We start from the raw sequence: 25,560 nt of genomic DNA, 5'->3' as shown, positions 1-25,560 counted from the left end.
CACATATAGAAAACGTTATTTTCTAACAATAGTGGATGATTATAGCCGTTATGGTTTTGTTTACACATTGAAACATAAAGATGAGACTTTTCAAAAATTTAAGGAATTTTATAAACGCATAGAGACACAACATAATATTAGAATAAAGCAAATTATGACAGATAGAGGATGTGAATTCATGTCTAAAGAATTCTCTCAATGGCTAAAGGATAGAGGAATGCTACATTACACTTCCAGTCCATTTTCTGCGTTCCAGAACGGAATTGCAGAAAGGAAAAATTCCACACTACAAACTATGATTAGATGTACATTAGAGGATGCTGGCTTAAGTAAACAATTTTGGTCAGAGGCATTACACTATTCAAATTATACACAAAATAGGACCCGGTCCAGTATTATAAATAAAACACCATACGAAGTGATGTATAATAGAAAACCAAAATTGGCACATATGCATATTTTTGGAGTCACTGCAGACGTACACATACCCAAACAATTGAGAAGAAAGGGAGAAAATGTATCCAGAAGACTTAGATTCATGGGATATGAAACTGGTACAAAAGGATATAGATTCATTGATGGCAATAATAAATTTATAGTTTCCAGAACAGCCGTGTTCCATGAACAGGCCAACTGGTCTAAATTACATTTAAATGAAATATTCCCAAATAAACACATAGAAACAAAATATCATAAGGAAGGAACTGTAGATAAACAAAATATTAACAAACATGAAAACAAGACCAAAACCTGGACAAATAGCCAGTACAAAATAAAAACTGATACACTAACAAAAAAGGAGGCAAGATATATGCATGACAACAATAGTAAACCAGAAAGAACAATTAGGAACAACAGGAACAAGATGCCAGATAAATATAAAGATTACGTAATGAATGTAAATAGTGAACCAATAACACCTAATACGTACGAAGAAGTACTGAAACTTCCTCGCGAAGAAAAAGAGAAATGGGAACTAGCCATGAAAAAGGAAATGGAAAGTTTGAAAGGATTAAATGTGTTTACTCCCACAACTGCACCTAAGGACAAAACTATTATTGGTACCAGGTGGATATATAAAATTAAAAATTTGGAAGGAGGCAATAACCTGTACAAAGCTAGATTAGTTGCCCAAGGTTACGCACAAAAATATCCAGAGGACTATACAGACACATATTCCCCTACTGTGAGGACAGAGAGTGTCAAAACAGCTTTGGTGGTAGCATCAGCACTTAACCTTGATGTATTTCAATATGATATACAGACTGCGTACCTACACGCAGAGTTAGATAAAGAAATCTATGTAAGGGCCCCTCACAGCCAATACACAAATAAAAATGAAACTTGGTTGTTAAACAAAAGCTTATATGGATTGAAACAATCCGGTAAAAGATGGTATGATTGTTTGGTAAAGGTGCTCAAGACTATGGATTTTAACACCACATCTGCTGATAATTGTTTTTTTGTCAAAAAGAATGATGACTGTATTGAGTTTGTATTGATTTATGTAGACGATATTTTATATATTGGAAAACATAAAGGAAGAAGAGAAATTTTTGTGAACAAGCTGAATGAACATTTTTCACTAAAATCTTTAGGTAAGGTAAATAAGTATCTTGGTGTACAGATCAGTAAAACAAAAAAAGGGTTCCAGCTTACTCAAAAGGATAAAATTGTAGAACTTCTAAACAAATGTAATTTGAACAATGCCAAAACATGTGATACCCCCATGCAAACTGACTTTCTCAGAAATACTGATGAGTCATCTCCTGAATTTAAGGATAACACATTTTATAGATCAATCATAGGTTCACTTCTTTATATATCTAATTGGACTAGGCCAGATATAGCCTTACCACTTAATTTACTGTCCAGATATGTCAGTAAACCAACAATGTACCATTGGGAAGCTGTCAAAAGGATTTTGAGGTACCTGAAAGGCACTTTAGATTTTTGCCTTATATTAGAACCAAATGGCAACAAGGAACCAAGACTCATATGTTATGCAGATGCGGATTGGGCAGGAGACACATCTTGCAGAAAAAGTACATCAGGTTATATTTTCTTTTTAAATGATTGTCCAATTTATTGGTATACCGGCAAACAAGAACTGGTAGCTACTTCAACTACAGAAGCAGAATATGTCTGTTTATCCAAATCTGCAAATAACCTTGTGTGGTTTAATGACTTAATTTCAGAGGTTTGGAAGAAACCTATTTTACCCTTTATCATAAATGAGGATAACAAAGCAGCCATTGAAATCTCCAGATCTGATGCTATTGGACAAAGGTCCAGACATATAGATATAAAGTTTAAACATGTAAGACAATTATCTCAAGACGGTTTTATAAAAGCTGTGCATTGTGATACTTCGGAACAGATAGCTGACATTTTAACAAAGCCTTTACCATCCAAACAACATAAATATTTAACTTCCAAATTGCATGTATTGTATTGTCCCGAATCTGAATGTAATTGGTGTTGTGTAAATAATCGGCATTTAGAGGGGGATTTGTTAGATGTAAATGCCTTATTCTCTAATGTGTAAATAGTGTATATAAGAACATCAAGGGTTAATTCATTCTTTGATTCCTAATGTATTCATGACTCATCACTCATTCTCATGACTCCACCCCCTGTGTATATAAGGAGCTACCCTCCACAGTTTCCCTGCTTCTATCTGTGAATATTCAGTGAATATAGAATGCCTTTATGTAAATAAAAAGAGTTGTATTTGAACTCTTAATTCTCTAATGATTTATTGAGTCCGATCCAGAAAAACATCGCAACAGTAGCAACTCTCTAATGTCTTTTACTGTCTGCTCCAATAAGCAAAAAAAGTTTGCATTTGCAGCAGTTGCGCTTTTATGTCCTCTTTAGACAGAAAGACAAATATCACTGCATGTATTTTGGAGCTCACAATAATTTTTCCTCCCTGCCTTACCTACCAACACTCCTAGCGCACATTAATCTTTTGTTTGCTTATTCTGGCTATAAGCTTCCAGGAGTTGCTTCTTTTAATGCAGAACCGGCATAGACTTGGGTTGGACTAGAACAGGGGTCTCCAACCTTGGCAACTTTAAGTCTGGCGGACTTCAACTCCCAGAATTCCCCAGCCAGCAAAGAGGTGGCGTCTCTGGTCACTATCCAGTCACTCACAATTGTTTCATTCTCAGAGATTATTTTGTGTGTCAGCAGTTCCTTTCTCATCTACCTCTCCATTTCTGAACCCAGCTATCTCTAGGCTGCCAAAAAGGTAGAGGACAGCTTCCTCACTTTATTTGGAGAAGACAAGCAAGTGCATACATGCGGTTCTGTATAAACAATATTTCTTTTTCATTTTAAACTACTGTTAACGAAAAAACGTGTCTGTTCTTCTTCCCTCAATAAAGTAACAGAGGTCTGCTCTCCTCTTCTTTACCAAATGGTTGGAGATAAGAATGCAGTGGCGCTGACTCTTCAGCACCTCGTGATCTACTGATCAAAAGAGAGTTGTATAGTGTGAGTATAAAGTTAAGGATTTACATTGTGTCCCTTCTTTCTGGATTATCTTGCCTGCTCTTTGTTTTAAGAGATTGCTGATCTGAGGTCATCTGCTTCTGCCTTTCTTCCAAAAAAGTGCACATGCCCAGAACAGAGACTCTTTGACTCTCTTTTCCTAGTAGGATGCAGTTATCTATGTGTTGGCTTTATCAGATTGGTGTAATGATTACGGCGCTACGCTAGAAACTAGGACATCATAACTTCTAGATTCGCCTTAGGGACAAAGACAACTGAATGGCCCTGGAAGAGCATCACTTTCATAGCCTTAGGAAAGAGGAAATGGCAATTCCACTTCTGGAAAATCTTGCCAAGAAAACTGGAGGGAATTGTCCAGGCCAGGGGTCTACAATCTTGGCAACTTTAAGCCTGGTGGACTTCAACTCCCAGAATTCCCCAGCCAGCAAAGCAAAGCTGGCTGGGGAATTCTGGGAGTTGAAGTCCTCCAGGCTTAAAGTTGCCAAGGTTGGAGACTCCTGGACTAGAAGACCTCCAAGCTCCCTTCCAACTCTATTATCCTAATTCTAATTCTAACGCTCAGCTTCCCCATCCCCTTTCGCCTTTGTCTCAGACCTTCCATCTCCACGACCGGAAGCGGAACCGGCGGAACTTCAACACCCGGAAGCAGAACTAGCCGGGTTTCCATGGCGGCGGCGGCGGTAGTTGCCGCGGCCCCCGCGCTCTGGCGGCGGTTGCTGGATTGTTTACCCCGCGGGAGGCCGTCTCTGGCGGCCTTTTTCGGCAGGCTCTCGGATCGCCTGAGCCGAGGCCGCGAAAGCAACGCTCGCAGGTGAGGAGGAGCGGCTTAAAAAAAAAAAAAGAAAGGCTGCGCGGGCGGCGCTGGATCTTCGCCTTTCTGCGGTCCTCTCTCGTCCTTTTCGCCCGCTCGTAATTCACCCAGTCGGGTGCAGTTATCCATGGGATGTTCCTGGCTTGAGCTGAGCCCGGGAGAAACGCACGTGGGAACCGATACGAGTTGGAAAGTCTACAATTAGCGTCGCGTCCTCGAAGTGTGTGCAGGGATGGCAGCTTCTCTGATCTCTTAATGTGGGTTGTGCAGCTGCATCTCTTGTGGTAGAAGCTGCAATTCTGTCCCTGGGTGGAGCATCCTGGGTGAAGTTGATCTGAAGCAGCCGTAGAATTTGACCGGCCTGAGGAACGATTGTTTTGTGTCAGAGGAGAATAAGGACTTGATCTAAGTGTCTCAGTGGCTAAGACAGAAAGGTCGATCAGAAAGGTCGGCGGTTCGAATCCCTAGTATTGATCTCCTGCGTGAGCAGGGGGTTGGACTAGATGACCTCCAAGGTCCTTTCCAACTGTTACCTGATTTCCAAAGTGATTTGTCCAAGTGCTTGCCTGTATTTCATTGATCCAACCTAGAAATAAGGAGGGATCTCCTGACAGTTAGAACAATTAATCTGGTGGAGCTGTTTGCCTTCAGAAGTTACAGGTTGCTCCATCACTGGATGTTTTTAACAAGAGATTGGACAGCCATTGGTCTAAAATGGTATAGGGTCTCCTACTTGAGTGTCTCAGTGGCTAAGACAGAAAGGTCGATCAGAAAGGTCTGCAGTTCGGCGGTTCGAATCCCTAGTATAGGTCTCCTGCGTGAGCAGTGGGTTGGACTAGAAGACCACCAAGGTCCCTTCCAACTCTGTTATTCTGACATACAAAAGCCTACATTGGGGAGAGGGGGGAGGTCTTACAATACACTGAATCATTAACTCATTACCAAGACTGGTTTGCTTAATGTGCTGTGCTAAAATGTGGTTGCCCAGTTTGTGCAGTTCTTGGCTGACCTTTCTGTGGTCCTGGAACCCTCTCCAATAGGACTTTTGAAAACTGATGAGCTCATTCCCTTTATAATGAGGAGGGGAAGCACAGATGTAGTGTAAAGCCTACCATTAGAATAGCATAGGTGAAAAGACAACTGTCTACACTTCTTCAAAAACATTTACATTTTTTAAATTTGTTTCAGGTTTTCCTAAATGACTTGTACAACTTTAGATATTTTGAAAGTAGTTTTTTTCTCAGGAATATTTTGATTTTTCTTTTAACTCTATTACTAATTGAGGTAAATTGGTCAAATTACTTATTAGTAATTTGGGTTCAGTATATAGCCATATTTTGATAAATAATGCTTGCTATATCAATTTGCTACAGTTCCACCCTTAAATGTTTCCAGGACTTCTGTTATGTCGAAACATTTTTTTGAAAATATTAAATTTCTTTCTTTGTATGAACTTGGGGAAAAGTATAACAAGAAGATGCTGAAGATATGGCTGAAAGATATGGGGCTTTGCTACTTCCTCTAAGTCTCAAAAAGTAAACTTGGACATTCCAGGAAAATTAAAAGGAAATCAAGTCCATGCTATTTTGCATTAAAGAAACAACTCCTGGAAGCCTATAGCCAGAATATGGGGAAGCTGTATGCAGACTTGCTGTAATGTTGTGTGAGGTGTGCTTCCAGGTATCTATATACAGAACACGATGAAGAAGTTACCAAGATTACTCAAATCCACTAAAAACTACCATATTGTTTCTTTTTGGTTCAATGCAAACAATCAATCAATGCAAAGAATGAGTTAAGCAGCTCTGCTTTCTTTCTGTTGCCTGTTACTTCCTTGCCATCTTCAAATGATACACCCAAAAGTATTGTTGAATCTCTGGACAGCAAATGAAGATAGTCTTTCTGAAGCTGTAGAATTGAGATGCCCAATCCCTGCTCTGCTGACTGGTGCTGGTCTGTGGCCCATTGGGAATTGGACATTACAAGAGGGGGATGAGCGTGCAAAGCTTTATTTGCACATGCACAGGGTTAGGTTGTGTGCATAAAACCATCCCCTCTCCCTTGCTGCCGCCGCTAGTCTGTGGAGCCAAAAAGTTTGGTGACTGCTGCTGTAGAAGTTCTTTCAGGCTAAAACTCAGAATGAGGTATCAAAAACAACAAAAAATATTTTTTTAAGCTTTTGTTGAAAATAAAAGGAAAGACAAGGATGGTGTACTGGAGGTCCACATCAGCCGTATCAGGTAGAATAGACTCAGGATCATGCAGATCTAAGCTATTTTTATTGGAACCACTGTAGGAACAGAATCTTACAAATCTGAATGTGTTGTCTTCTCGCTTTGGTTTTCATGAAAATGGGGGTGGGGGTGGGGGTGCTGTCATATTAGGCTTGTCCGAGGCATTTTCATAATTTCTTCTTTGGCCTGGGCTCAGCTTTTCTTTATCTGATTGTTACCCTGATAGTGAATCTTTCCTCTGTCCTTCAAGGCCATCCTCTTTATCCACTACAATCCATTGCAAGTTGAAAGTGATGAACTGTTAATTGGTGATTGTAAAGGCAAGAGTTCTTCACTCCTATTTTGTGTTTATCTTCTCCCATAAGGGAGCTGGAGCCCTTGTTGGAAGCCCTGGGGGAATGAGGGAACTGAGATGAAGATAGACAAATTGAAGTTAAGATAATACTTAAAGGTAAAGGTTTTCCCTGTCCAGTGGTATCTGACTCTAGGGAACATCCTCATCTCCATATTTTAGCTGAGGGAGTCAGTGTTTTCCGAAGACAATTTCTGTGGTTGTTGGCCAGCATGGCTATATGCAAAAGGCGCACGGAATGCTGTTACCTTCCCACCGAATTGGTACCAATTTATCTACTCGCATTTGCATGCTTTTGAACTGGTAAGTGGGCAGGAGCTAGGGCAAGTAATGGGAGTTCACCCTGTTGCATGGCACTTGGGTGTCGAACCTAGGCTGTCAGCTTTCTGTGGTGGCGCTGTGGTTAGAATGCAGTACTGCAGGCTACTTTTGCTGCCTGTCAGCTGCCTGTAGTTTGGCAGTTTGAATGTCACCAGGTTCAAGGTTGACTCAACCTTCCATCCTTCCGAGGTTGGTAAAATGAGGGCCCAGTTTGTTGGGGGCAATATGCTGACTCTGTAAACCACTTAGAGAGAGCTGTAAAGCACTGTGAAGTGGTATATAAATCTAAATACTATTGCTATTGCTATTGCTATTTCCAGCTTACAGGCTCAGCATCTTTAACCACTGAGCCATTGCGCCCCCAAGATAATACTTAGTCCTTATCAAGAGGGAGAAGGAGGGTGTAGAGAACTACAAACTTGTCCGTTTGACATTTATACTAACTAGGCAAAAACAGGTTATTATCAAGCAGTATGTTTGTGTGTGCTTTACAAGCTTGTTATTAATAACAGGTCCCAGTGTGGGTGTGTCACAAACCGTTCGTGCTAATGTAACTGTATCTTTCTTTTACAGAGTTGTTAATAATAATAATAATAATAATAATAATAATAATAATAATAATAATAATAGAATAATAACAGAATGACAGAGTTGGAAAAGACCTTGGAAGCCTTTTAGTCCAACCCCTTGCTCAGGTAGGAAGCCCTATACCATTTCGGACAAATGGTTGTCCAATCTCTTCTTAAAAACTTCCAGTGTTGGAGTATTTACAACTTCTGGAGGCAAGTTGTCCACCGATTAATTGTTCTAACTGTCAGGAAATTTCTTCTTAGTTCTAGGTTGCTTCTCTCCTTTATTAGTTCCCATCCATTGCTTTTTGTCCTGCCTTCAGGTACTTTGGAGAACAGTTTGATCCCCTCTTTTTTGTGGCAACCCCTGAGATACTGGAACATTACTATCATGTCACCTCTAGTCCTTCTTTTCATTAAACTACACATACTCTATTCCAGCAACCATTCTTTATATGTTTTAGCCTCCAGTCCCTTAATCATCCTTGTTACTCTTCTCTCTACTCTTTCTAGAGTCTCAACATTTTTTTAATGTTGTGGTGACCAAAACTGGATGCAGTATTCCAAATATGGTCTCACCAAGGCATTATAAAGTGGTATTAACACTTCACGTGATCTTGATTCTGTCCCTCCATTAATGCAGTCTAGGGTTGCATTGACTTTTTTGGCAGTTGCATCACACCACTGGCTCATATATAAGTGATTGTCCACTACGACTCCAAAATCCCTCTCACAATTAATACTATTGAGCCAGGCATTAGCAAAGTGTAGTTGGACCTCAGCAAAGTCTTTGACAGGCTGCTTCATATTTTTGCTTAATAAAATGGTACAATATGGGCTGGATGATACTCCTGATAGATGGGTTCACATCATGAATGGCTCAGCTTCAGTTTGGGCAGAAGTGTGGATTGCTATAATGTGGTGTCCTGGGCCCTGTGCTGTTTAGCATTTTTGTCAGTGATTGGATGAAACGGTTGAAGCACCACTTGTAAAGTTTGCATATGATGCAAAATTAGAAGTGGTGGCCAGTACTTTAGATAAGAGAGAGAAAGTTCCAGATATGTAAAACTGAAGTATTGGATGTGGAAAACCTGGCTTGGCAGTAATACACATAAAAAGGATCTGTCTGTCCTTGTTGGTCAGTGAGACAGGCTGCCATGTGAAGTAGTGAATTCTCCTTCAGATCTTCAGAGAACTATATCACCTCTCAATGCTAGTGGATTCTGCACTGAATAAGCACAGAGGGTCATGCTAAATGACCTGCAAGATATCTTTTAACTATATTTCCATGATTTTTGAAAGCTGGTTTTTAATATTCCCATTTAGTAGTGCGTCTATGTGATGCTGGTGAGAGCAAATTTATTTCTTGTACATTTTATTGTAGCTTCTATGACAGTAAAGACTTTTGCCCCCAGGATCACCCAATAATATTTTCTTGTTTTGGATTATTCAAATGTGTGATGTTAACGGTGCTTAAGTGTGGACCTCTTTCATAACTTCTTGGATATGTCCAGGGGTTTTCTTGGCCGCAATAGAAAACTAGTTTCCACTGGCTTTTCCAGGATGTTTTTTCAGTACTTCAGTCCAATCTAATTTCCTGGTAGTCCTGTCTATTATGAATTAAAGTCTGCTAAGCTTTTTAAAATCAGACAAGATTGGCTATGTGCCAATCTACATATCATAGTTTCAGTAGAGGAGAATATTTGTAGCTCAGGATTGAAATAGGGGTCCTTGGTGCTCTCTGAGCTTGGTTGTTTTCACACAGTTTGGCTTGATAGTACCAAATCTGTAATACAGATAGTCCTCAACTTAAAAGCACAGTTGAGCTCAACATTTCTGTTGCTAAGCGAGACAGCTGTTAAGTGAATTTTGCCCCAGATTACAGCCTTTCTTGCCACAGTTGTTAAGTAACTCACTGCAGTTGTTAAGTTAATAACACAGTTGTTAAATGAATCTGGCTTCCCCATTGACTTTGCTTGCTGGAAGGTCACAAAAGGTGATCACATAGTACCCATTCAGTAATACAGGTAATTCTCGATTTACGACCACAGTTGAACTAAAAAATTTTGTTGATAAGAGAGACAGTTGTTGAGTGAGTTTTGCCCCATGTTATGACCTTTCTTGCCACAGTTAAGCGAATCACTGCAATTACGTTAGTTAACCCAGCTGTTAAATGAATCTGACCTCCTCATTGACTTTGTTTGCAAAACAAAGGTCGCAAAAGGTGATCACATGACCCCAGGACACTGTAGCCATCATAAATATGAACCAGTTGCCAAGCAGCTGAATTTTGATCACGTGACCATGGGGATGCTTAAATGGTCATACGTGGGGAAAATTGTCATGTCACTTTTTCTCCTGCCACTATCACCTAACCCAAATAAGATTTTCTATCATATTTCAGTGGTAAAATCTGGGGCACTGTGGAAACTATACAATGGGTTAGTTTAGGCATCTGTCTGTCTTAGCTGAAAGGTCTCTTCCATTGTTTACATGTATTTTTGAATTTGAACTGCACCCATCTTTGTTTCCCTAAAGTTCCAAGCCCCCTGTCCAATCCCTGAGAGTTCCTGTGCTGTAAATCCTCTGATCTGTCAATTCTCTTAGTGAATGAAAATATTCTGATGTTAGTAAGAAGCTGGGAAGTCGGTTTTCCTCCCTTTTCCTTCTAGGGCCCCAAAGTATAGTTTTTCTAAAACTATTGAAATAGTAACCCTTAAAGCAGAATGGGGTCTGGCTCAGTGGAGGGGGAGAAACCTTTTCTTCTGTTTGACGGCACTTGCGACCAGGTTGAGAAGTATCTGCACGGAGAGAAGTAAGTTTGAAAGTCCGTGGTGTAGGGTAGATTACATGAGAAAGATGTAGGACGTTCTTTTCCAGTTTAGATTATTATCAGAATTGGAGGCTTATATGAAGAGCCACGATATTTGCTTTACTTTGGAGGCAAACAGAGTAACCCCCTCAGACTTGTATTTCTAAGTCCAACAGTATGCAAGTTAGAAACATGCCTAATCAAGACAGACACTTCAAATAGAACAGGTTTGAAGACCTGCTCTGATGTAGAGCAGAGATGCTTCATAATATTAAGAGGGTTTCACCTCTTATTGCTGCAGAGGCCTTTCATTTTGGTTTATTGAAACAATCACTGGAGTGTGAGGAGATGAACACTAGAACACAGCATGACCTCCATAGATTAGTTCATTGATGAAATATTTCTGAAACTGCTTGGCCTTTATTTTAGAACTGAGTCAGAATGGATTTTGCTTTTACACATAGTTTTGCTTGCTATGATTTTCTTGATCTCTAAATTTAGCATTTGTGTTGCTTATTTTTGACATACTAGAGCCAACCCATATAATTTATATCATTTACATACTACCCTGTTTTCCCGAAAATAAGACCCGGTCTTTTATTTATTTATTTTTTTGCCTCCAAAAGAGGCATTAGGCAGGGTGGATTTGATTTAAATCAAACTGATTTAAATCACGATTTAAATCACGATTTAAATCCCTAGTCAGTAAGGCTTGATTTAAATCATAGTTTTCTACATAAAGATTAATTCTTGCTGGTATAACTTTAATATGCAAGTAGATGAAGATTTTTAGAATAACAACTTTTCATATTAGTTTTTTTATCCCCAGTTTAATAGGTTAATCATTCATATTTGGACAACTTTTCTGTTGTACTTAGGAAGGAGAAAAATAATCATTACCTTAATAATAATTTAAATAGATTTATTCAACTGAAACAATAACATTACAGCATATGTTATTTGCTTAAACAAACATCGATGTTTGTTAACTAATTTGGCTAAACAAAATATATATATTTTAAGAAACTTAGACTGTCAGCCCAGCCTACACATGAAAATACTGTCCTCTGTAGCTCACTCGTCATCTTCATCTTCTGTTCATAATCTGGAAAAGAAAAACAAGCTTTCCTGCTTTATCGGGTCCCAAACGATTTCTCAATTTAGAATGAATTATTATTATTATTATTATTATTATTATTATTATTATTATTATTATTATTATTATTTATTAGATTTCTATACCGCCCTACTCCCGAAGGACTCAGGGCGGTGCACAGCCAAACAATAAAAACACATACAATACAAAATTTAAAATAGAATAAAATCAAATTAAATAATTTTGGCCCCGACAAATTTAAAACCCCAAACTTTTAAAACCAATTTAAAATTGAATATATAAAATACTAAAAGATATTTAAAATTTTAAAAATCTTTTATAAAAGAGGGGGAAAATTAGGCCAGGCCGGCCTGGTGAAATAGTAAGGTCTTTAAGGCGCGGCGGAAGGTGCGCAGATCCGGGATCCTTCGTATCTCTCGGGGGAGCTCGTTCCAGATAGTAGGTGCCCCGACAGAGAAGGCTCTCCCACTGGGGGCCGCCAGTCGGCATTGTTTGGCTGACGGCACCCGGAGGAGCCCCTCTCTATGGGAGCGTACCGGCCGGTGGGAGGCTATTGGTGGTAGTAGGCGGTCCCGCAAGTACCCGGGTCCTAAGCCATGGAGCGCTTTAAAGGTGGTAACCAGAACCTTGAAGCGCACCCGGAAGACCACCGGGAGCCAGTGCAGCTCGCGCAGGAGGGGTGTTACATGGGAACGCCATGTCGCTCCCATTACCACCCGCGCGGCCGCACTCTGCGCCAGTTGGAGCCTCCGGGTGCTCCTCAAGGGGAGCCCCATGTAGAGAGCGTTGCAATAGTCCAGGCGGGAGGTGACAGGGCATGAGTGACCGTGCGTAATGAGTCCCGATCCAGAAAGGGACGCAACTGGCGAATCAGGCGAACCTGATGAAAAATCCTCCCGGTCACGGCCGTCAAGTGCTCTTCTAAAGACAGCCGTGAATCCAGGAGGACGCCCAAGTTGCGAGCCCTCTCCGTGGGGGCCAATGATTCACCCCCAATAGTCAGTGATGGCGTCAACTGATTATATCGGGACATCGGAAACCACAGCCACTCAGTCTTGGATGGGTTGAGCCTGAGCCTGTTCCTCCCCATCCAGATCCGTACGGCCTCCAGGCACCGGGACATCATTTCAAGGGCATCGTTGGGGTGATCCGGGGTGGAGATGTACAGCTGGGTGTCGTCAGCGTACTGATGGTACTCCACCCCGAAACCACGGATGATCTCGCCCAGTGGCTTCACATAAATGTTGAACAGGAGAGGCGAGAGGACCAACCCTTGCGGCACCCCACATATAAGGGGCCTCGGGGTCGACCTCTGTCCCCCTGTCAACAGAGACTGCGACCGGTCAGAGAGAAAGGAGGAGAACCACCGCAACACAGTGCCTCCCACCCCCAACTCTTCCAACCGGTGCAGCATGATACCATGGTCGATGGTATCAAAAGCCGCTGAGAGATCTAACAGGACCAGGACAGAGGAGCACCCGCTGTCCCGAGCCCTCCAGAGATCATCAACCAACGCGACCAATGCTGTTTCCGTGCTGTACCCGGGTCTGAAGCCCGACTGGAACGGATCCAGATACGTCGTTTCATCCAGGTGCTGGGGGAGCTGTTGCGCGACCACACTCTCAACAACCTTCGCAACAAAGCGAAGGTTGGAGACCGGACGATAATTTACCAACATTGCCGGGTCCAGGGAAGGCTTCTTGAGGAGAGGCCTCACCACCGCCTCTTTCAAGGCGGCGGGAAAGTCACCCTCACTCAGTGAAGCGTTTATAATCCCCTGGAGCCAGGGGAATGAGTCCAAAGGAAGAGGATATTCTTTCAACGCCTGCAGAAGAAGTTACTGCTGTTAAAAGCGAAATTATTACTTGAATAGTCTCTAAATCCAAATGCTTAAGTGACTTCCACCAGTTCATTGGTGTGACTTTCTTTAAAATATCTTTAGCAAACATATACTTCTTGAATGGTTCCCCCTTAGCTTTGAAGTTTATTATAGTTGGCATTACAGATGGATGATTGCTGGATACCCATGTCATAGCTAACTCCTCTTCCTCAGCACTTAAGTTTTGACCCTGATACTGGATATTGACAATATTTGCCAAAAAATGAGCTGGAGACAGTACTTGTCCCATTTGTTTTTTTAATGCTTGTAATTTAATTCTGTCCATGTGTAGTTCTGTTTTTAAGTGTTCACTCAGTTCCTTCCAAATTTCAACAGCATCAGCAATAAAACAGCTATTTTTCTGTATTTTGTTTCAAGCTTCAGAGATGGGTTTCAGGATGCTGAGCATATGTTCAACATTTTTCTTAAGCCCAATGTTGAGGATTTTGGCCGTGACAGTGCCATCTATTTTATCTCAATTTTCTTCAGAAACTGTCATCAGAATAGGCCAGTTCTTGATATACTGCTCAAAACAGTCCATCACAGAGTTCCATCTAACATCTTGTGGGAGCGTTAGCTTGGTTCCACCCATTCTTTTCAGAACTGCTGCAGCAAAATGATTGTTAACGGAAGTATTTAGCAATTTCAACAACATTAGTCTTTATTTCTGGAACACTTAAGTCTTTGGCTAAGAGGTGCATCAAATGAGCACTGCAACCATATGTTATTAGCTTTGTATTCCCTTCCTGCTCTTCTAAATTTCTTCTCATCTTGGATACATTTGCAGCATTGTCTGTGACCAAACTGCGTACTAGACATTTGAATTTTTGTTCACATGTTATTATAGCTTTTACTGCCACTTCTTGTAAGTATTCTGCTGTGTGTGCATTTCCTGACATATCAATTGTTTGTGCAAGGAAGACTTTCCCTTCTTCTGTTGTTATACAAGCACACACAATAGGATCATTGTGGACATTACTCCACCCATCAATACTTAGGTTAACAATTCTACCCTCCGGAGCTGTTGCACATTGCTCCATTTCTCTGTCATACACTTTATCCAGCAGTTTCCCTGCAACATCTGCTCTGCTGGGTGGACTGTATCCTGGTCTCAGTGACTGAACCATATTAATGAAATGTGGGTTCTCAGTCAGACGGAAAGAAGAGTTCGTTGCATAAACAAACTGGGCAATTTTTTCAGCAATTAACTCTTTTTCTAATCTGCTAGTTTTTATCACAAATTTATCTATGGTGGTTCTAGGAGGGAAGGGTTTTTTCTTTCTTTTAGGTGATAGTGATATGTGGCTGTGGGTGTCTGATGATGATGATGCTAATGAAGCACTATCCTGGATGGATAACTCTGAAACTGTAGAACAGGAGGATGGTGATCTTGAAGGTGGATAGTTTCCAGAATCCATGAATTCCCCTAAACAAAAAAGTCAGTGCTGTTATTTTATTGTTTATACAATTTCTGCTTATTGTACACAGCACTGCCCCAAACGGAATATTTGCTTTTCTTCATAACTGTACTAAAAGACAGTAACATGCAGTAATAATAAGAAATATAATTTTGTTCAAACATGACAGTTCAAGGCAGTCTTTAGAAATATGATTCAATAAAAATGTTTACCAACCTGTGTTTCTTTGGTCATCTTCATCACAGCACTTCTCATGAAGTTGCCTCATTCGGGCCACCAGGCCTTGCATTTCTTTGTTGCAGTGTTTGCAGTTTGCACGCATGCCTGCTTTACCGATAGGTAAAGGAACTTCATTAAAATATTGCCAAACTGGGTCTCTTTTACGGCCTGCTGCCATTATAGGTTTTTTCCTCCAAGGAAAGAATGTGATAAACCTCAGGTCATACACACAAAAAGATCCAAAGACTTGTCTGTCTGTGGCTGTGCAGTATTGTGCTCAGAAAGTTTCACTTTCATTTTGTACTGCTTGTTTGCTTCCTCCTCACACTTAGTTTCACTTTCTTCTTGTGCAGATCTATTCCACTCCAAACAATCAGAAAAATATTGTTTCTATTCTATTCACTGAACTTCTTGAAACTTAGCACCGAAGGGGTTGATTCTGTATTCATAGGTTTGTAGAACAATAGGATTAAGGTCTTTGTCTCAACTCTGTTCATGTTATAACATTTTTGCTGTGAAGAAGAGGCATGTGATCTCTGCTGAGTCAAATTCAGTTTTGAGAACTGCAAAAGAAAACCAAGCATCTGTGATAATATCTTGTAGGCAGAGAAACTGCCCAATAATCTTACAAAAACCTCTGGAAGAGCATGACATTGTGAATGGATTAATGGAATTTATTTACCAAAAAAATTAAACATATACAGCCTTATTCTACATAATTAAAAAAACTAATCTTTATTTCATGATGGAATAACCTTTGGATGGTAATATATTTTCCTCAAAAAGCATTTTATTTAAAAAAATCCGATTTAAATCAAAAAATCCGATTTAAATCAAAAAAATCTGATTTTGATTTTTTTAAAAAAATCATTGATTTTTATCCACCCTGGCATGAGGTGTTATTTTCAGGGAATGTCTTTTCCACTGTCTCAGCTCGCTGCGGTGGTGGCGGCACCAACAGCCCCGCCTGGCAAAAGCCCGTGTGGCTGCTGCTGGCCCACTTCTTCTGCGGCCGCTTGCCGCCGCTTGCGCATGGCACCCCCTAGTCTCAGTTTCTCTGTCAGGAAAGACCTCTGCAGCCAAGAAATGAGCTCCAAATTGATGCATGTGGCACCCCCCACCCCTCACCATCAGCGGCCTTTCCTGAAGTTTCTCGGCTGCAGAGGCTGCTTTCCGGAAGGCCTCTGATGGTGACACGGAGGCTGGGGGCGACATGCGTGAGCAGTGGCACGCGGCTGCAGAAGAAGTGGGCTGGCAAGGAGAGGCAGGTGTTGGGGAATGAGAGGCCTGGCTGCAACTGTTGTAAGGTAAGCGAGTGCAGGGCATGTGGGGCAGTTCCACCCCCCATCCCATGCGCCTTGATATTTACCCATGCTTGATAATTACCCATACGCCTCGCCCCACCTTGTGCAACTGGGTGCCTCAGAGTGGGCAGGGTCTTAACTAGGGCTTATTTTAGGGTTAGGGGTTATATTGGGCACACATGTAAAAATCAAGCTAGGGCTTATTTTTGGGACATGTCTTATTTTGGGGGAAATACGGTACTTGTAATAATAGCTATTTTTGAATTGTTTATATTGCAGAGCAGAATTCTGCATTTATTTTGGCGTTTCACAATTGTAGGTTTACCAGGTATTGGAATTCTTTTGGTGGGCTGCTGTTGTTTTTCTAATTGTTTGGCAAGATGCTCTTATTTGTGTTAGCAGTGTTCCAATATCTCGGGGGTTGTCACAAAGAAGAGGGGCTCAACCTATTATCCAAAACACTTGAAGGCAGGACAAGAAACAATGGATGGAAATTAATCAAGGAAAGAAGCAACCTAGAACTAAGGAGAAATTTCCTGATAGAAGAATTAATCAATGGAATGACTTGCCTCTAGAAGTTGTAGGTGCTCCAATACAATGTTTTTAAGAAGAGATTGCACAACCATTTGTCTGAAATGGTTTAGGGTTTCCTGCTTGAGCAGGGGTTGGACTGGAAGACCTCCAAGGTCCCTTCCAACTCTGTTATTCTGTTATTTAAGTTGCCTAACAAACATTAAAACTACAGAAGTTAAATTAAAATTTTAGGTAATTGAAAGAGTATAGTTGGATTTATTCACTTGGTTATCATAGTTCAGTGAGAAGAAATATTAATTGTATGCTCTCCTTTGCCTTTAATTTTAAGAATTAATTTGTGAGGGTGACAATAGAGCATTATTTTTTTCAACCTTACTATATCTGAAGTATGTAGAATTTTGGCCTGTGAGTTTATATTCTATGTCGGAAATCATTTATGTATTTCAGCAGAGAGAGAAGAGTAGATATCCTGATTTGGTAGACAGCTGCTAATGCTAAACCCACAACTTGCTTTTTAATTCTTTGTAAATTGCTTTTTTGAACCTTTTATAACTTCATAGGAAGTTCTTTTTAATTTATTTGCAAGTTCCTATTAATTCTTTACAACTCCTTCTGCTGTGGAAATAGTCCTTCAAATAGCAGGGTCATCTTCCTCATTCTTTTCTTAAGAAGCTGAGTACTACTAACTGAGTTTACTAATAAAAATGTGAAACACTAAAGAAACTGAGTTTATCAGTATGTCATTAGATCCTAAAGCAATAAAAACACATAAGTGTAAGATATACAAGCTTTTCATCACATGCATTTGTAATAATGCAAAACTTTTAAATGAGTGAAAGTGTTTAATTTACTTAAATTTCATAATCAGCATTCTGGTCTAGAAAGTGACATTTAGAAAATTTTGACTCCCTTAACTTCTGTTTTACCACCAGCACCTGAGAAGCAGTTTGACTTGCTGGGTTAATTGGCTTATAAATACACTATATGCAAAGTGTTTTGTACCACATAAAACGCACATACTGAACTAGTTCCTTTTTTCTCAAAATGTAAGGAGGAAAGATTTCTGAATAGTGTTTGATGCTTTGTCTTGCATTATCTGGGAAAAAATACTTGCTGGTGTTACAGGAAGTGTGTTGCGTTCATATCAGTTCTTTATTTTCTCAGCAGATGTTCTGGGTCCTTGTCAGCTTATTTACGTGTAGTAAAACTCAGTATTTTGAAAACAAACATTCTTTCCCCTAAAAGTTGTATACTATGGAAACAATAAACAATGTTTTTGCATTTATAAATTTCCTCAATAGGCCCCTGTTGGGTGAGTCCCAAGTCATAAAGAGATAATCATATAAAAGTGGTTGGATGGATTATACACAAATTGGAGTAGGGAGCACCAAGATATCTAGCAGCCTGATTTTCTAATACATACTCTTAATAGATTTCATGAGAATAAGATTTTTCTTGTGGAATATTTTTTCTTGTCTTCACAGCTGTGTAAGTGATGGGATTTCGTGCTGTAAATGTGTACATGCATGAGGGAAAATACATATTCTCAAGATAGGTCCTTTAAGGCAACCATCAGTTTAGAAGCCTCTAGCTCATGCTTTATCATGGACATACCGGTAGTTGCATGTGAGCCTTATTTTTCAATAGATTATTCAGTTCGGGCATTTTAAGCAAGTCTGGTATTATTGGCTCTAAAAGGTTGTTTGTACTATAATACAGAAATTAAGAAGATATGTTTATATTATCCTCTGTGTGTAAAGTTAGTGGCTAAATAAAAGCATTTAAAAAAGAATATGGAGAACATTTAATTTGTATGTTCTTTTCTATTATGCAATACAGTCAGATTGCTTAAGGCTGGCCAGGGGTGTCAAACTGGCGGCCCATGGGCCGGATGCATCATGTGCAGGCCACGACCACCCCAGCTCCACGAAGGGGAAAAACGTCATGGGATGGCAATGTGACATGGCGAGTTTGACACCTTAAGCCAATTCCTTTTAGAGCAGGGGTGTCAAACTGGCGGCCCGTGGGCTGGATACATCTTGTGCTGGCCCCGCTCGATTTAGCGAAGGGGGAAAAAGTCCTGATATGTCACGTGATGTGCCGTGACGACGCAAGTTTGACACCCCTGTTTTAGAGTCTATGTTCATTGTATATACCGTGTTTCCTTGAAAATAAGACCCTGTCTTATATTTTTTTTGAACCCTGAAATAAGCACTTGGTCTTATTGCCATGCGCTCAAAAGCCCGATTGGGCTTATTATCAGGGAATGTCTTATTTTGGGGGAAACAGGGTAGTAATATTAATTTTGTTCTAAATTTAAGTCAGATGACAACTATAGACTTTAGGAATTCAGTAGTGCAAATTGAACTCATGCATTATGAGCTTTTGGAGAATTGATGCTACAGCTGTTATGTATAAATTCTGTTAGTTTATATTTCATTAATATAGTTTTGTGTTTATCAGATGACAATTTGTTTTTAGAAACAGCTTCTTCTTTGATTTCATTTTGCTTATAATTTTACAAGTCAGATAGCATCCAGAAACACGTAGACTTAAGCAATATGTAATATCCAGTAAGCATGACTCAGTTGAAACAAGGGCAGACTGATAATCTGGGGTCACATGTCCATGCTCAGCCTCTTCTCTTGTTTAAGGAAGTTACCCTTGAGTCTTTATTGTTCATTGGCATCAATATGTTAACAATAAAATTGATTTCCCAGATTCAGTCATAACATATGCAGAAATACTGTAATATACACTCAGGCATTCCAATGAAACAAGAGTCATTAGCAGAAATCACTCTAATGTGGTTTATGTGTGGGTGATAAATACCATGAGAAATATCCTGTTAATCTGTCTTTGCCTCTGGTAAAATTGTTGCAATTTAACAAGTATTATGGTGCTTTGAGTTCATTCCTAATATTAGTCAAAATCCTATTTCCTAAAAATAAAGATTCCAAAACCCCCAGATTTATTAATAGTAGAAAGTCAAATCCAGAAAAGAAAGGCGTGATTTTCAGTTCATTTTCCTTTCTGGATAATGTTGATTTTAATATGCGCTACTGCATCGTTGTTTTCTACTTGGACCACTGATTTGAAATAGACTATAATTTTTTAAATGGCATTTCAAAGGTGTATCTTAGAGCCAGCATATTTGACATACTGTATGTTCTTTTAAGTACTTCAGTTACTCTAAGTGTAATCTGGCCGAAATTGTTTCTTTATAGGAAGAAAATCAATAGCATCTTCATGTTTTATGGAAAAAAAACATTGAAACTATGTTTTGGAATCAGATATAACTAGACTAATTTCTTAAAATAAATAGGATCTGTACCCTATATAAACACATACACCCCTGACATACACTTTAAAGTAGCAGCTATTTTGTAATCCTAGTTATAAAGTAGATTAACGATAATACTGTGTATTGTCCTAAATGCATGTTCATTATCAATATATATGAATCAGGGGATTGATGGCTTCAGAGGAAATAGGGAAGGCACTAGTATGACTTACTGATAGAAAAATATTGATTATGTTATATAAATAGAAGTGTACAAATAATGTGATTTTGTTTCTTGTAAACTGATAAGTATAGATATAATTCCATGAATTCTAATTGTGGTAGAACTAGAAGTTGGAATAACTTTTTTATTAACATGTTTAATATGGTAGTTAAAAAATTACTTTTTACATGTGAACAATGACTTTTTAAAATACCCTAATTTTATTATGATAGATAGTCACTCTAGACTAATATTGGTTAAACCTCAATAGGACATTGCTATTTCACTGCCTTTTGATTGCGTGTTGAAAGATTTCATTGGGGAAGTAATTTGTGAAGTTCTCTTTTTAAACTCGGGATAATGGCAACTTTCCTTCCAGATTACTGTAATTCAGTATTGCCAAAGAAATGCCCAGTCCCCACAAAACTGTTGAAAAACAGAATAGCTAGGAATTCTTGTACACACTGAGTCAGATCTCCCTTGTATGAATAGGCAATGACAAAGCGGTGGGCTTTCTGGGAAATGCAGTGGCAAACCATTTTTGGTTTTGATTTTTTGTTTTGTTTTTTTTGCTGGAGAATAAGGGGGAAGGATGCATGCAAACCTTGTAAAGATTTAACATTTTTCTGTGAAACAAGTGAAATCATCTTCCTGGCACCTGTGGTCAATTTGTGCTTTGGACTGAGAGTTCCTCATAGTTAAGAGTTCCTCCTACAATGCTGTTCCGTTTAAGCATTTGAGGGCTTTGTAGTGAGACTACACTGGGGCAAACTATGACCACAGAGCGGTGTGGGACCAGGATGACAAGTGAACCAATGGTTTCTGTGTTAGAAATACTTTGATGATATATAGTAATGTAAAAATGTCTTAGGAAGAAATTTACTTCCTTTTAAAGTCATTTGATTTTTTTTTTTAATCACGTTATAGTAGGAAAATATTAGTCGAGCCTGTAAAAATGCTAAGGGTTAGAAACTGGCTATCTGCAGTTAGATTTGCCTCTTCAAGCTTCACTGGTAGTTTATTAAATTTTTATACAATGCTCATATAAAGAAAAACTTAAAATACACGATAATGGATTAAATAATAATAATAGCTAAATATAAAACATAATTTGGTAATTTAGAAATTATATGCATTTAATATTAAGAATCCAAATTTACACATTCAAATGTGCAGTCCTTGATTAGTTTTGTACATCATCCCAAGCCATTAGGATGATTAATTTGGTTTGGCTTTGAAATGTTTTGAGAATCTTAACTATTATGGCTTAATCAAACTAGCCAACTATGGCTTAGCATGTGGGAACATAGTGACTCAATCCTCCAACAAGAGTAGGCTGTGAAATAAGGAATGTGAGTGGGGCACTGGTCTATAATTTTGTAAAGTTGCTGCATCTTCTCCTGGGACCATAAAATAGTTGAAGAGCACAGTTGCATAGTCCTGAGAAAAGGTGTGGCTGCTTTAAAAGCCTGCAGAGAGGTACTGTGTTTGTATGGTTGTACACTCCAAATTACGTGTTGGAACGGAATCCAACACATGGGTCCGTGGTGCTTTTCTAATTAAACAATATAGCCTTGTCACATGCGGCAAATCAGAAAAGGATGCATACGCTTGCTCAGTATCACATTTATTCTAGAAAGACATCTGAAGTCAATGAAGGGAATCAGCTAGCAGAACAGTCTACTCACTTAGGAATGATATGTTAAGAACTAATGCAACAATTGTTATTAATTTGATTGATTTGATTTTTTAATTTGATTTTATCCCATTTATGCCACTTAACTCAGTGTTTGTGTGTGTGTGTGTGTGTGTGTGTGTGAGTAAAATAAAATAAAATGCATAAATATATATAAAATTATCTATCTCTCTATTCCCATCTCTTCTTATTTTCTCTACAACATCAATTCTGTGAGATGGCTGGGTTGCAAGAGAGAATGACTACAGTCACCCACCTGGCTTCTATGCCTGTGGAGGGGACTAGAATTCATGGTCTCTCAGTTTCTAGCCTAGCACCTTAACTAAACTGGTTCTCTATTTTAGTAGTATTTATATGGTTTGTGTTGCTTTTTCTTTTTGCAAGCGGCCAATTATATATATGTTTATAACCATTTGATGGGTTATTACTAAGTATGTAATTACTTAGTTCCCACATACAAAGTATAGGGTAGGTACCTCTTCTTTGCTTGCAGAATGTTGTTCCTATTTGTACCAAAAACTTACTTGTAATATAGGTGAAATATGGACCTACAGTATGTCACAGAAGTGAGTACACCCCCTCACATTTTGCAAATATTGAAGTATATCTTTTCATGTGACAACACTGAAGAAATGACTCACTTTTGTTGCCAGCAGTTTAGACATTAATGGCTGTGAGTTGTGTTATTTTGAGGGGACAGCACATTTACACTGTTATACAAGCTGTATACTAACTACTTTACGTTGTAGCCAAGTGTCATTTCTTCAGTGTTGTCACATGAAAAGATATACTTAAATATTTACAAAATGTGAGGGGGTGTAATCACTTCTGTGACATACTATATATGGATTTAGTATATCAAATGTCTGCAGGCTTTAAGAGAAAACCATATATGTTGCTAAAATAATCTCTTTTTCTTATTAGGTCATCATGGCTGCTGTTGGCTCCATTACTCACTTCTGCAGTTCCACAACTGACTCTTCCTACTAATTGCCTTAGCCCTGAGGGAACACACATTTTTCAATGGATCAGAAACTTGGTTCCAGAATTTGGCATTGCTGGCTCCCACATCAAGGTACTTTCATCGCCAGCCGAATTCTACGAACTTATGAAGGTGATCTCAATATTTTTCTCTTGCATGTTTTGTCACTGGTTTTGTTATACTACATGACAGGAGTATTCAGTGGTTCTGTTGTGGTTCTAAAAAGTCTTTTTAGGCTTATAGGTTAAAGTAATTTTACCTTACCATTCCTTGTTGAATTGGTTACTATATTCAACTCTTGACTAAAGAAGAAAATCATCTTTTCCAGTATTAGCAGGCTTGTCTTTCTTGACCTTCTAGTTGACAAGAGAAATATACTCACTTGCAACCAAGGAACTTATTCTCAGTCCAGTTGTGAGCAAAAATGTTTAATATTATTCCTGGTAAATTTGAGCTTTATTGATTCTTATAAAATTAAGTACTAGTATTAGGTGTCCCATAAGAGATGCAGGTAGTCCTTGACTTACAACCATTCTTTTAGTGACTATTTAAAGTTGTAACACACTGAAAAAAAGTCACTTACATTTTTTCACACTTACGACTATTGTCGTATCACATGGTCATGTGATCAAAATGTATTTATGATGGCTGCAGTGTCCTGAGGTCATGCGATCATCTTTTGTGACCTTCTAACAAACAAAGTCACTGGGGAAGCCAGATTAATTTAGTAATCGTGTTACCAAACAAGTGCAGTCATTTACTTAACAACTGTGGTAAGAAAAGTCATAAAATGGGGCAAACTCACTTAACAAATGACTTGCTTAGCAATGGAAATTTGGGACTCAATTGTCATAAGTCAAGGACTATCTGTACTTGGATGCTTCATTTGATAGATTCATTAGCAAATCTAAATGTTTTTCTCTTTTAGGGACAGGCAAAGGTGGCTAAGCAACGAATTGTTTTAGCTTCGCTATATCTTGGAACAGGATCTTTGGAACAGGAATTAGTAAGTATCTAAAATGAGAAGGAGGAACTGAAGCCTTTTTACTAAATAACTAGATAAGAGATGCCTTAGATTGAGTTTTATTTGGGGAGCGGGCAGGAGCTCTTGCTTCAGAACTCTAATTCAGAGATCCACTCTGTTAAATAGTTGTGACAGGAGAAACAAAGTTAGAATTAGGAAAACATTGACATTTCCCGCTTGGCAAATTGAAGTTCTCTATAAATCTGACATTTGATTTATTTTATGCACACTTCACTTCCCAATATTTAGTATGCTAGAAAGAAAGGATGACTGCCTTGTGTATTTGTGTATGTTTGCAATAGTGGTGAATATCTGTAGCTTGGGTGTAGGATGAGGGTGAAGGGTGACACTGACATCCGCTAAATCCCGCTGAAGTTGTTACCTAGCCTGGTATCGAAACATTCGGAAATCAACCCACAAGCTCGGAGAATAAACCTTCACCCTCATTTGTGTATGTTTTCTTCTTGTAGGTGGATTGTATTGAAATAGCTTTGGAAGGCTCATTGAAGGGATGTGGGAGTCCCAATTTCAGAGTGTCTATCCTATTAGATTTCACAAGAGGATCCCGAGGTAAGTATAAATGTGTTCATTGACCAACTCTTTTCACTTAGTTGGAATAGACTGATATGGTTCGGGATCTCTGATATAAGAATTTGGTTTAAAATAATTCTGCAGATCAAAGAATTTGGGCCTTTGTCTGAAATCAATCTCAAAAAACAACTTCAGTTCTTCTGTAGATTTCAAAATATTATCCTCTTTATATCTCTTTAGTTTTATTTTGCAAACAACCATAAAAAACGCAAGGATTCTTTTAATTTAAAACCCAGACAAGATATTCCTCATACTCTTTTTTTACTTACTAAAATATAAATCTTGCCTATTCAATTCTTCTTGTTTTGTTGAATTGTGAAGAATAATGTTAATTTTCTTGATCTCTGGATCCTGTTGAGGAGTCTGTATCTGTCAAATTAAGTGTTTTGAAGTATTCCCCAGCTGAGCTGAATTGATAGGAACCTTATCTCTCCCCACTTACGTATTATTAGCCTGCTGGTTTTCCTCAGCTCGTCTTTTACTGCCTGTCATAATCAGGAATATTTTCTGTGTTGTTGAGTTTCTTTTTTCTTTTTTGTTTCTAATACAAAACAAAACAAATCCAGTGTATATCAAAACCCATGTACTTTCGTTCTTCTTAATGATGTTTTATTTGCTCCTTTGAAACCTTCCTTTATATTTGACTGTTTTCATGGCCACTTTGGTGCCTCC

General features: G+C 38.9%; 1 protein-coding gene across 2 annotated transcripts in view; it reads left to right on the top strand.

The window, feature by feature from the left end:
• The first annotated feature begins 4,147 nt into the window (after window positions 1–4,147).
• The window catches only part of PGS1 (phosphatidylglycerophosphate synthase 1), a 44,245-nt gene continuing 22,832 nt past the window's right edge, over window positions 4,148–25,560 (top strand). The window contains exons 1-4 of one of the 2 annotated variants that reach the window (XM_034412857.3): window positions 4,148–4,330; window positions 23,216–23,405; window positions 24,202–24,279; window positions 24,768–24,867. In XM_034412857.3, coding sequence (XP_034268748.2) covers window positions 4,185–4,330; window positions 23,216–23,405; window positions 24,202–24,279; window positions 24,768–24,867 — 514 coding nt within the window. In that variant the 5' untranslated portion in view covers window positions 4,148–4,184. The remainder of the gene's footprint in view (window positions 4,331–23,215; window positions 23,406–24,201; window positions 24,280–24,767; window positions 24,868–25,560) is intronic. The other variant, XR_015732469.1, reaches the window with a different exon arrangement.

The sequence above is a fragment of the Pantherophis guttatus genome, chromosome 2 (genome assembly GCF_059756535.1).
Source record: "Pantherophis guttatus breed Tessera chromosome 2, ASM5975653v1, whole genome shotgun sequence".
Taxonomy (NCBI): Eukaryota; Metazoa; Chordata; class Lepidosauria; order Squamata; family Colubridae; genus Pantherophis; species Pantherophis guttatus.
This window is presented reverse-complemented; position numbering and strand designations above follow the sequence as displayed.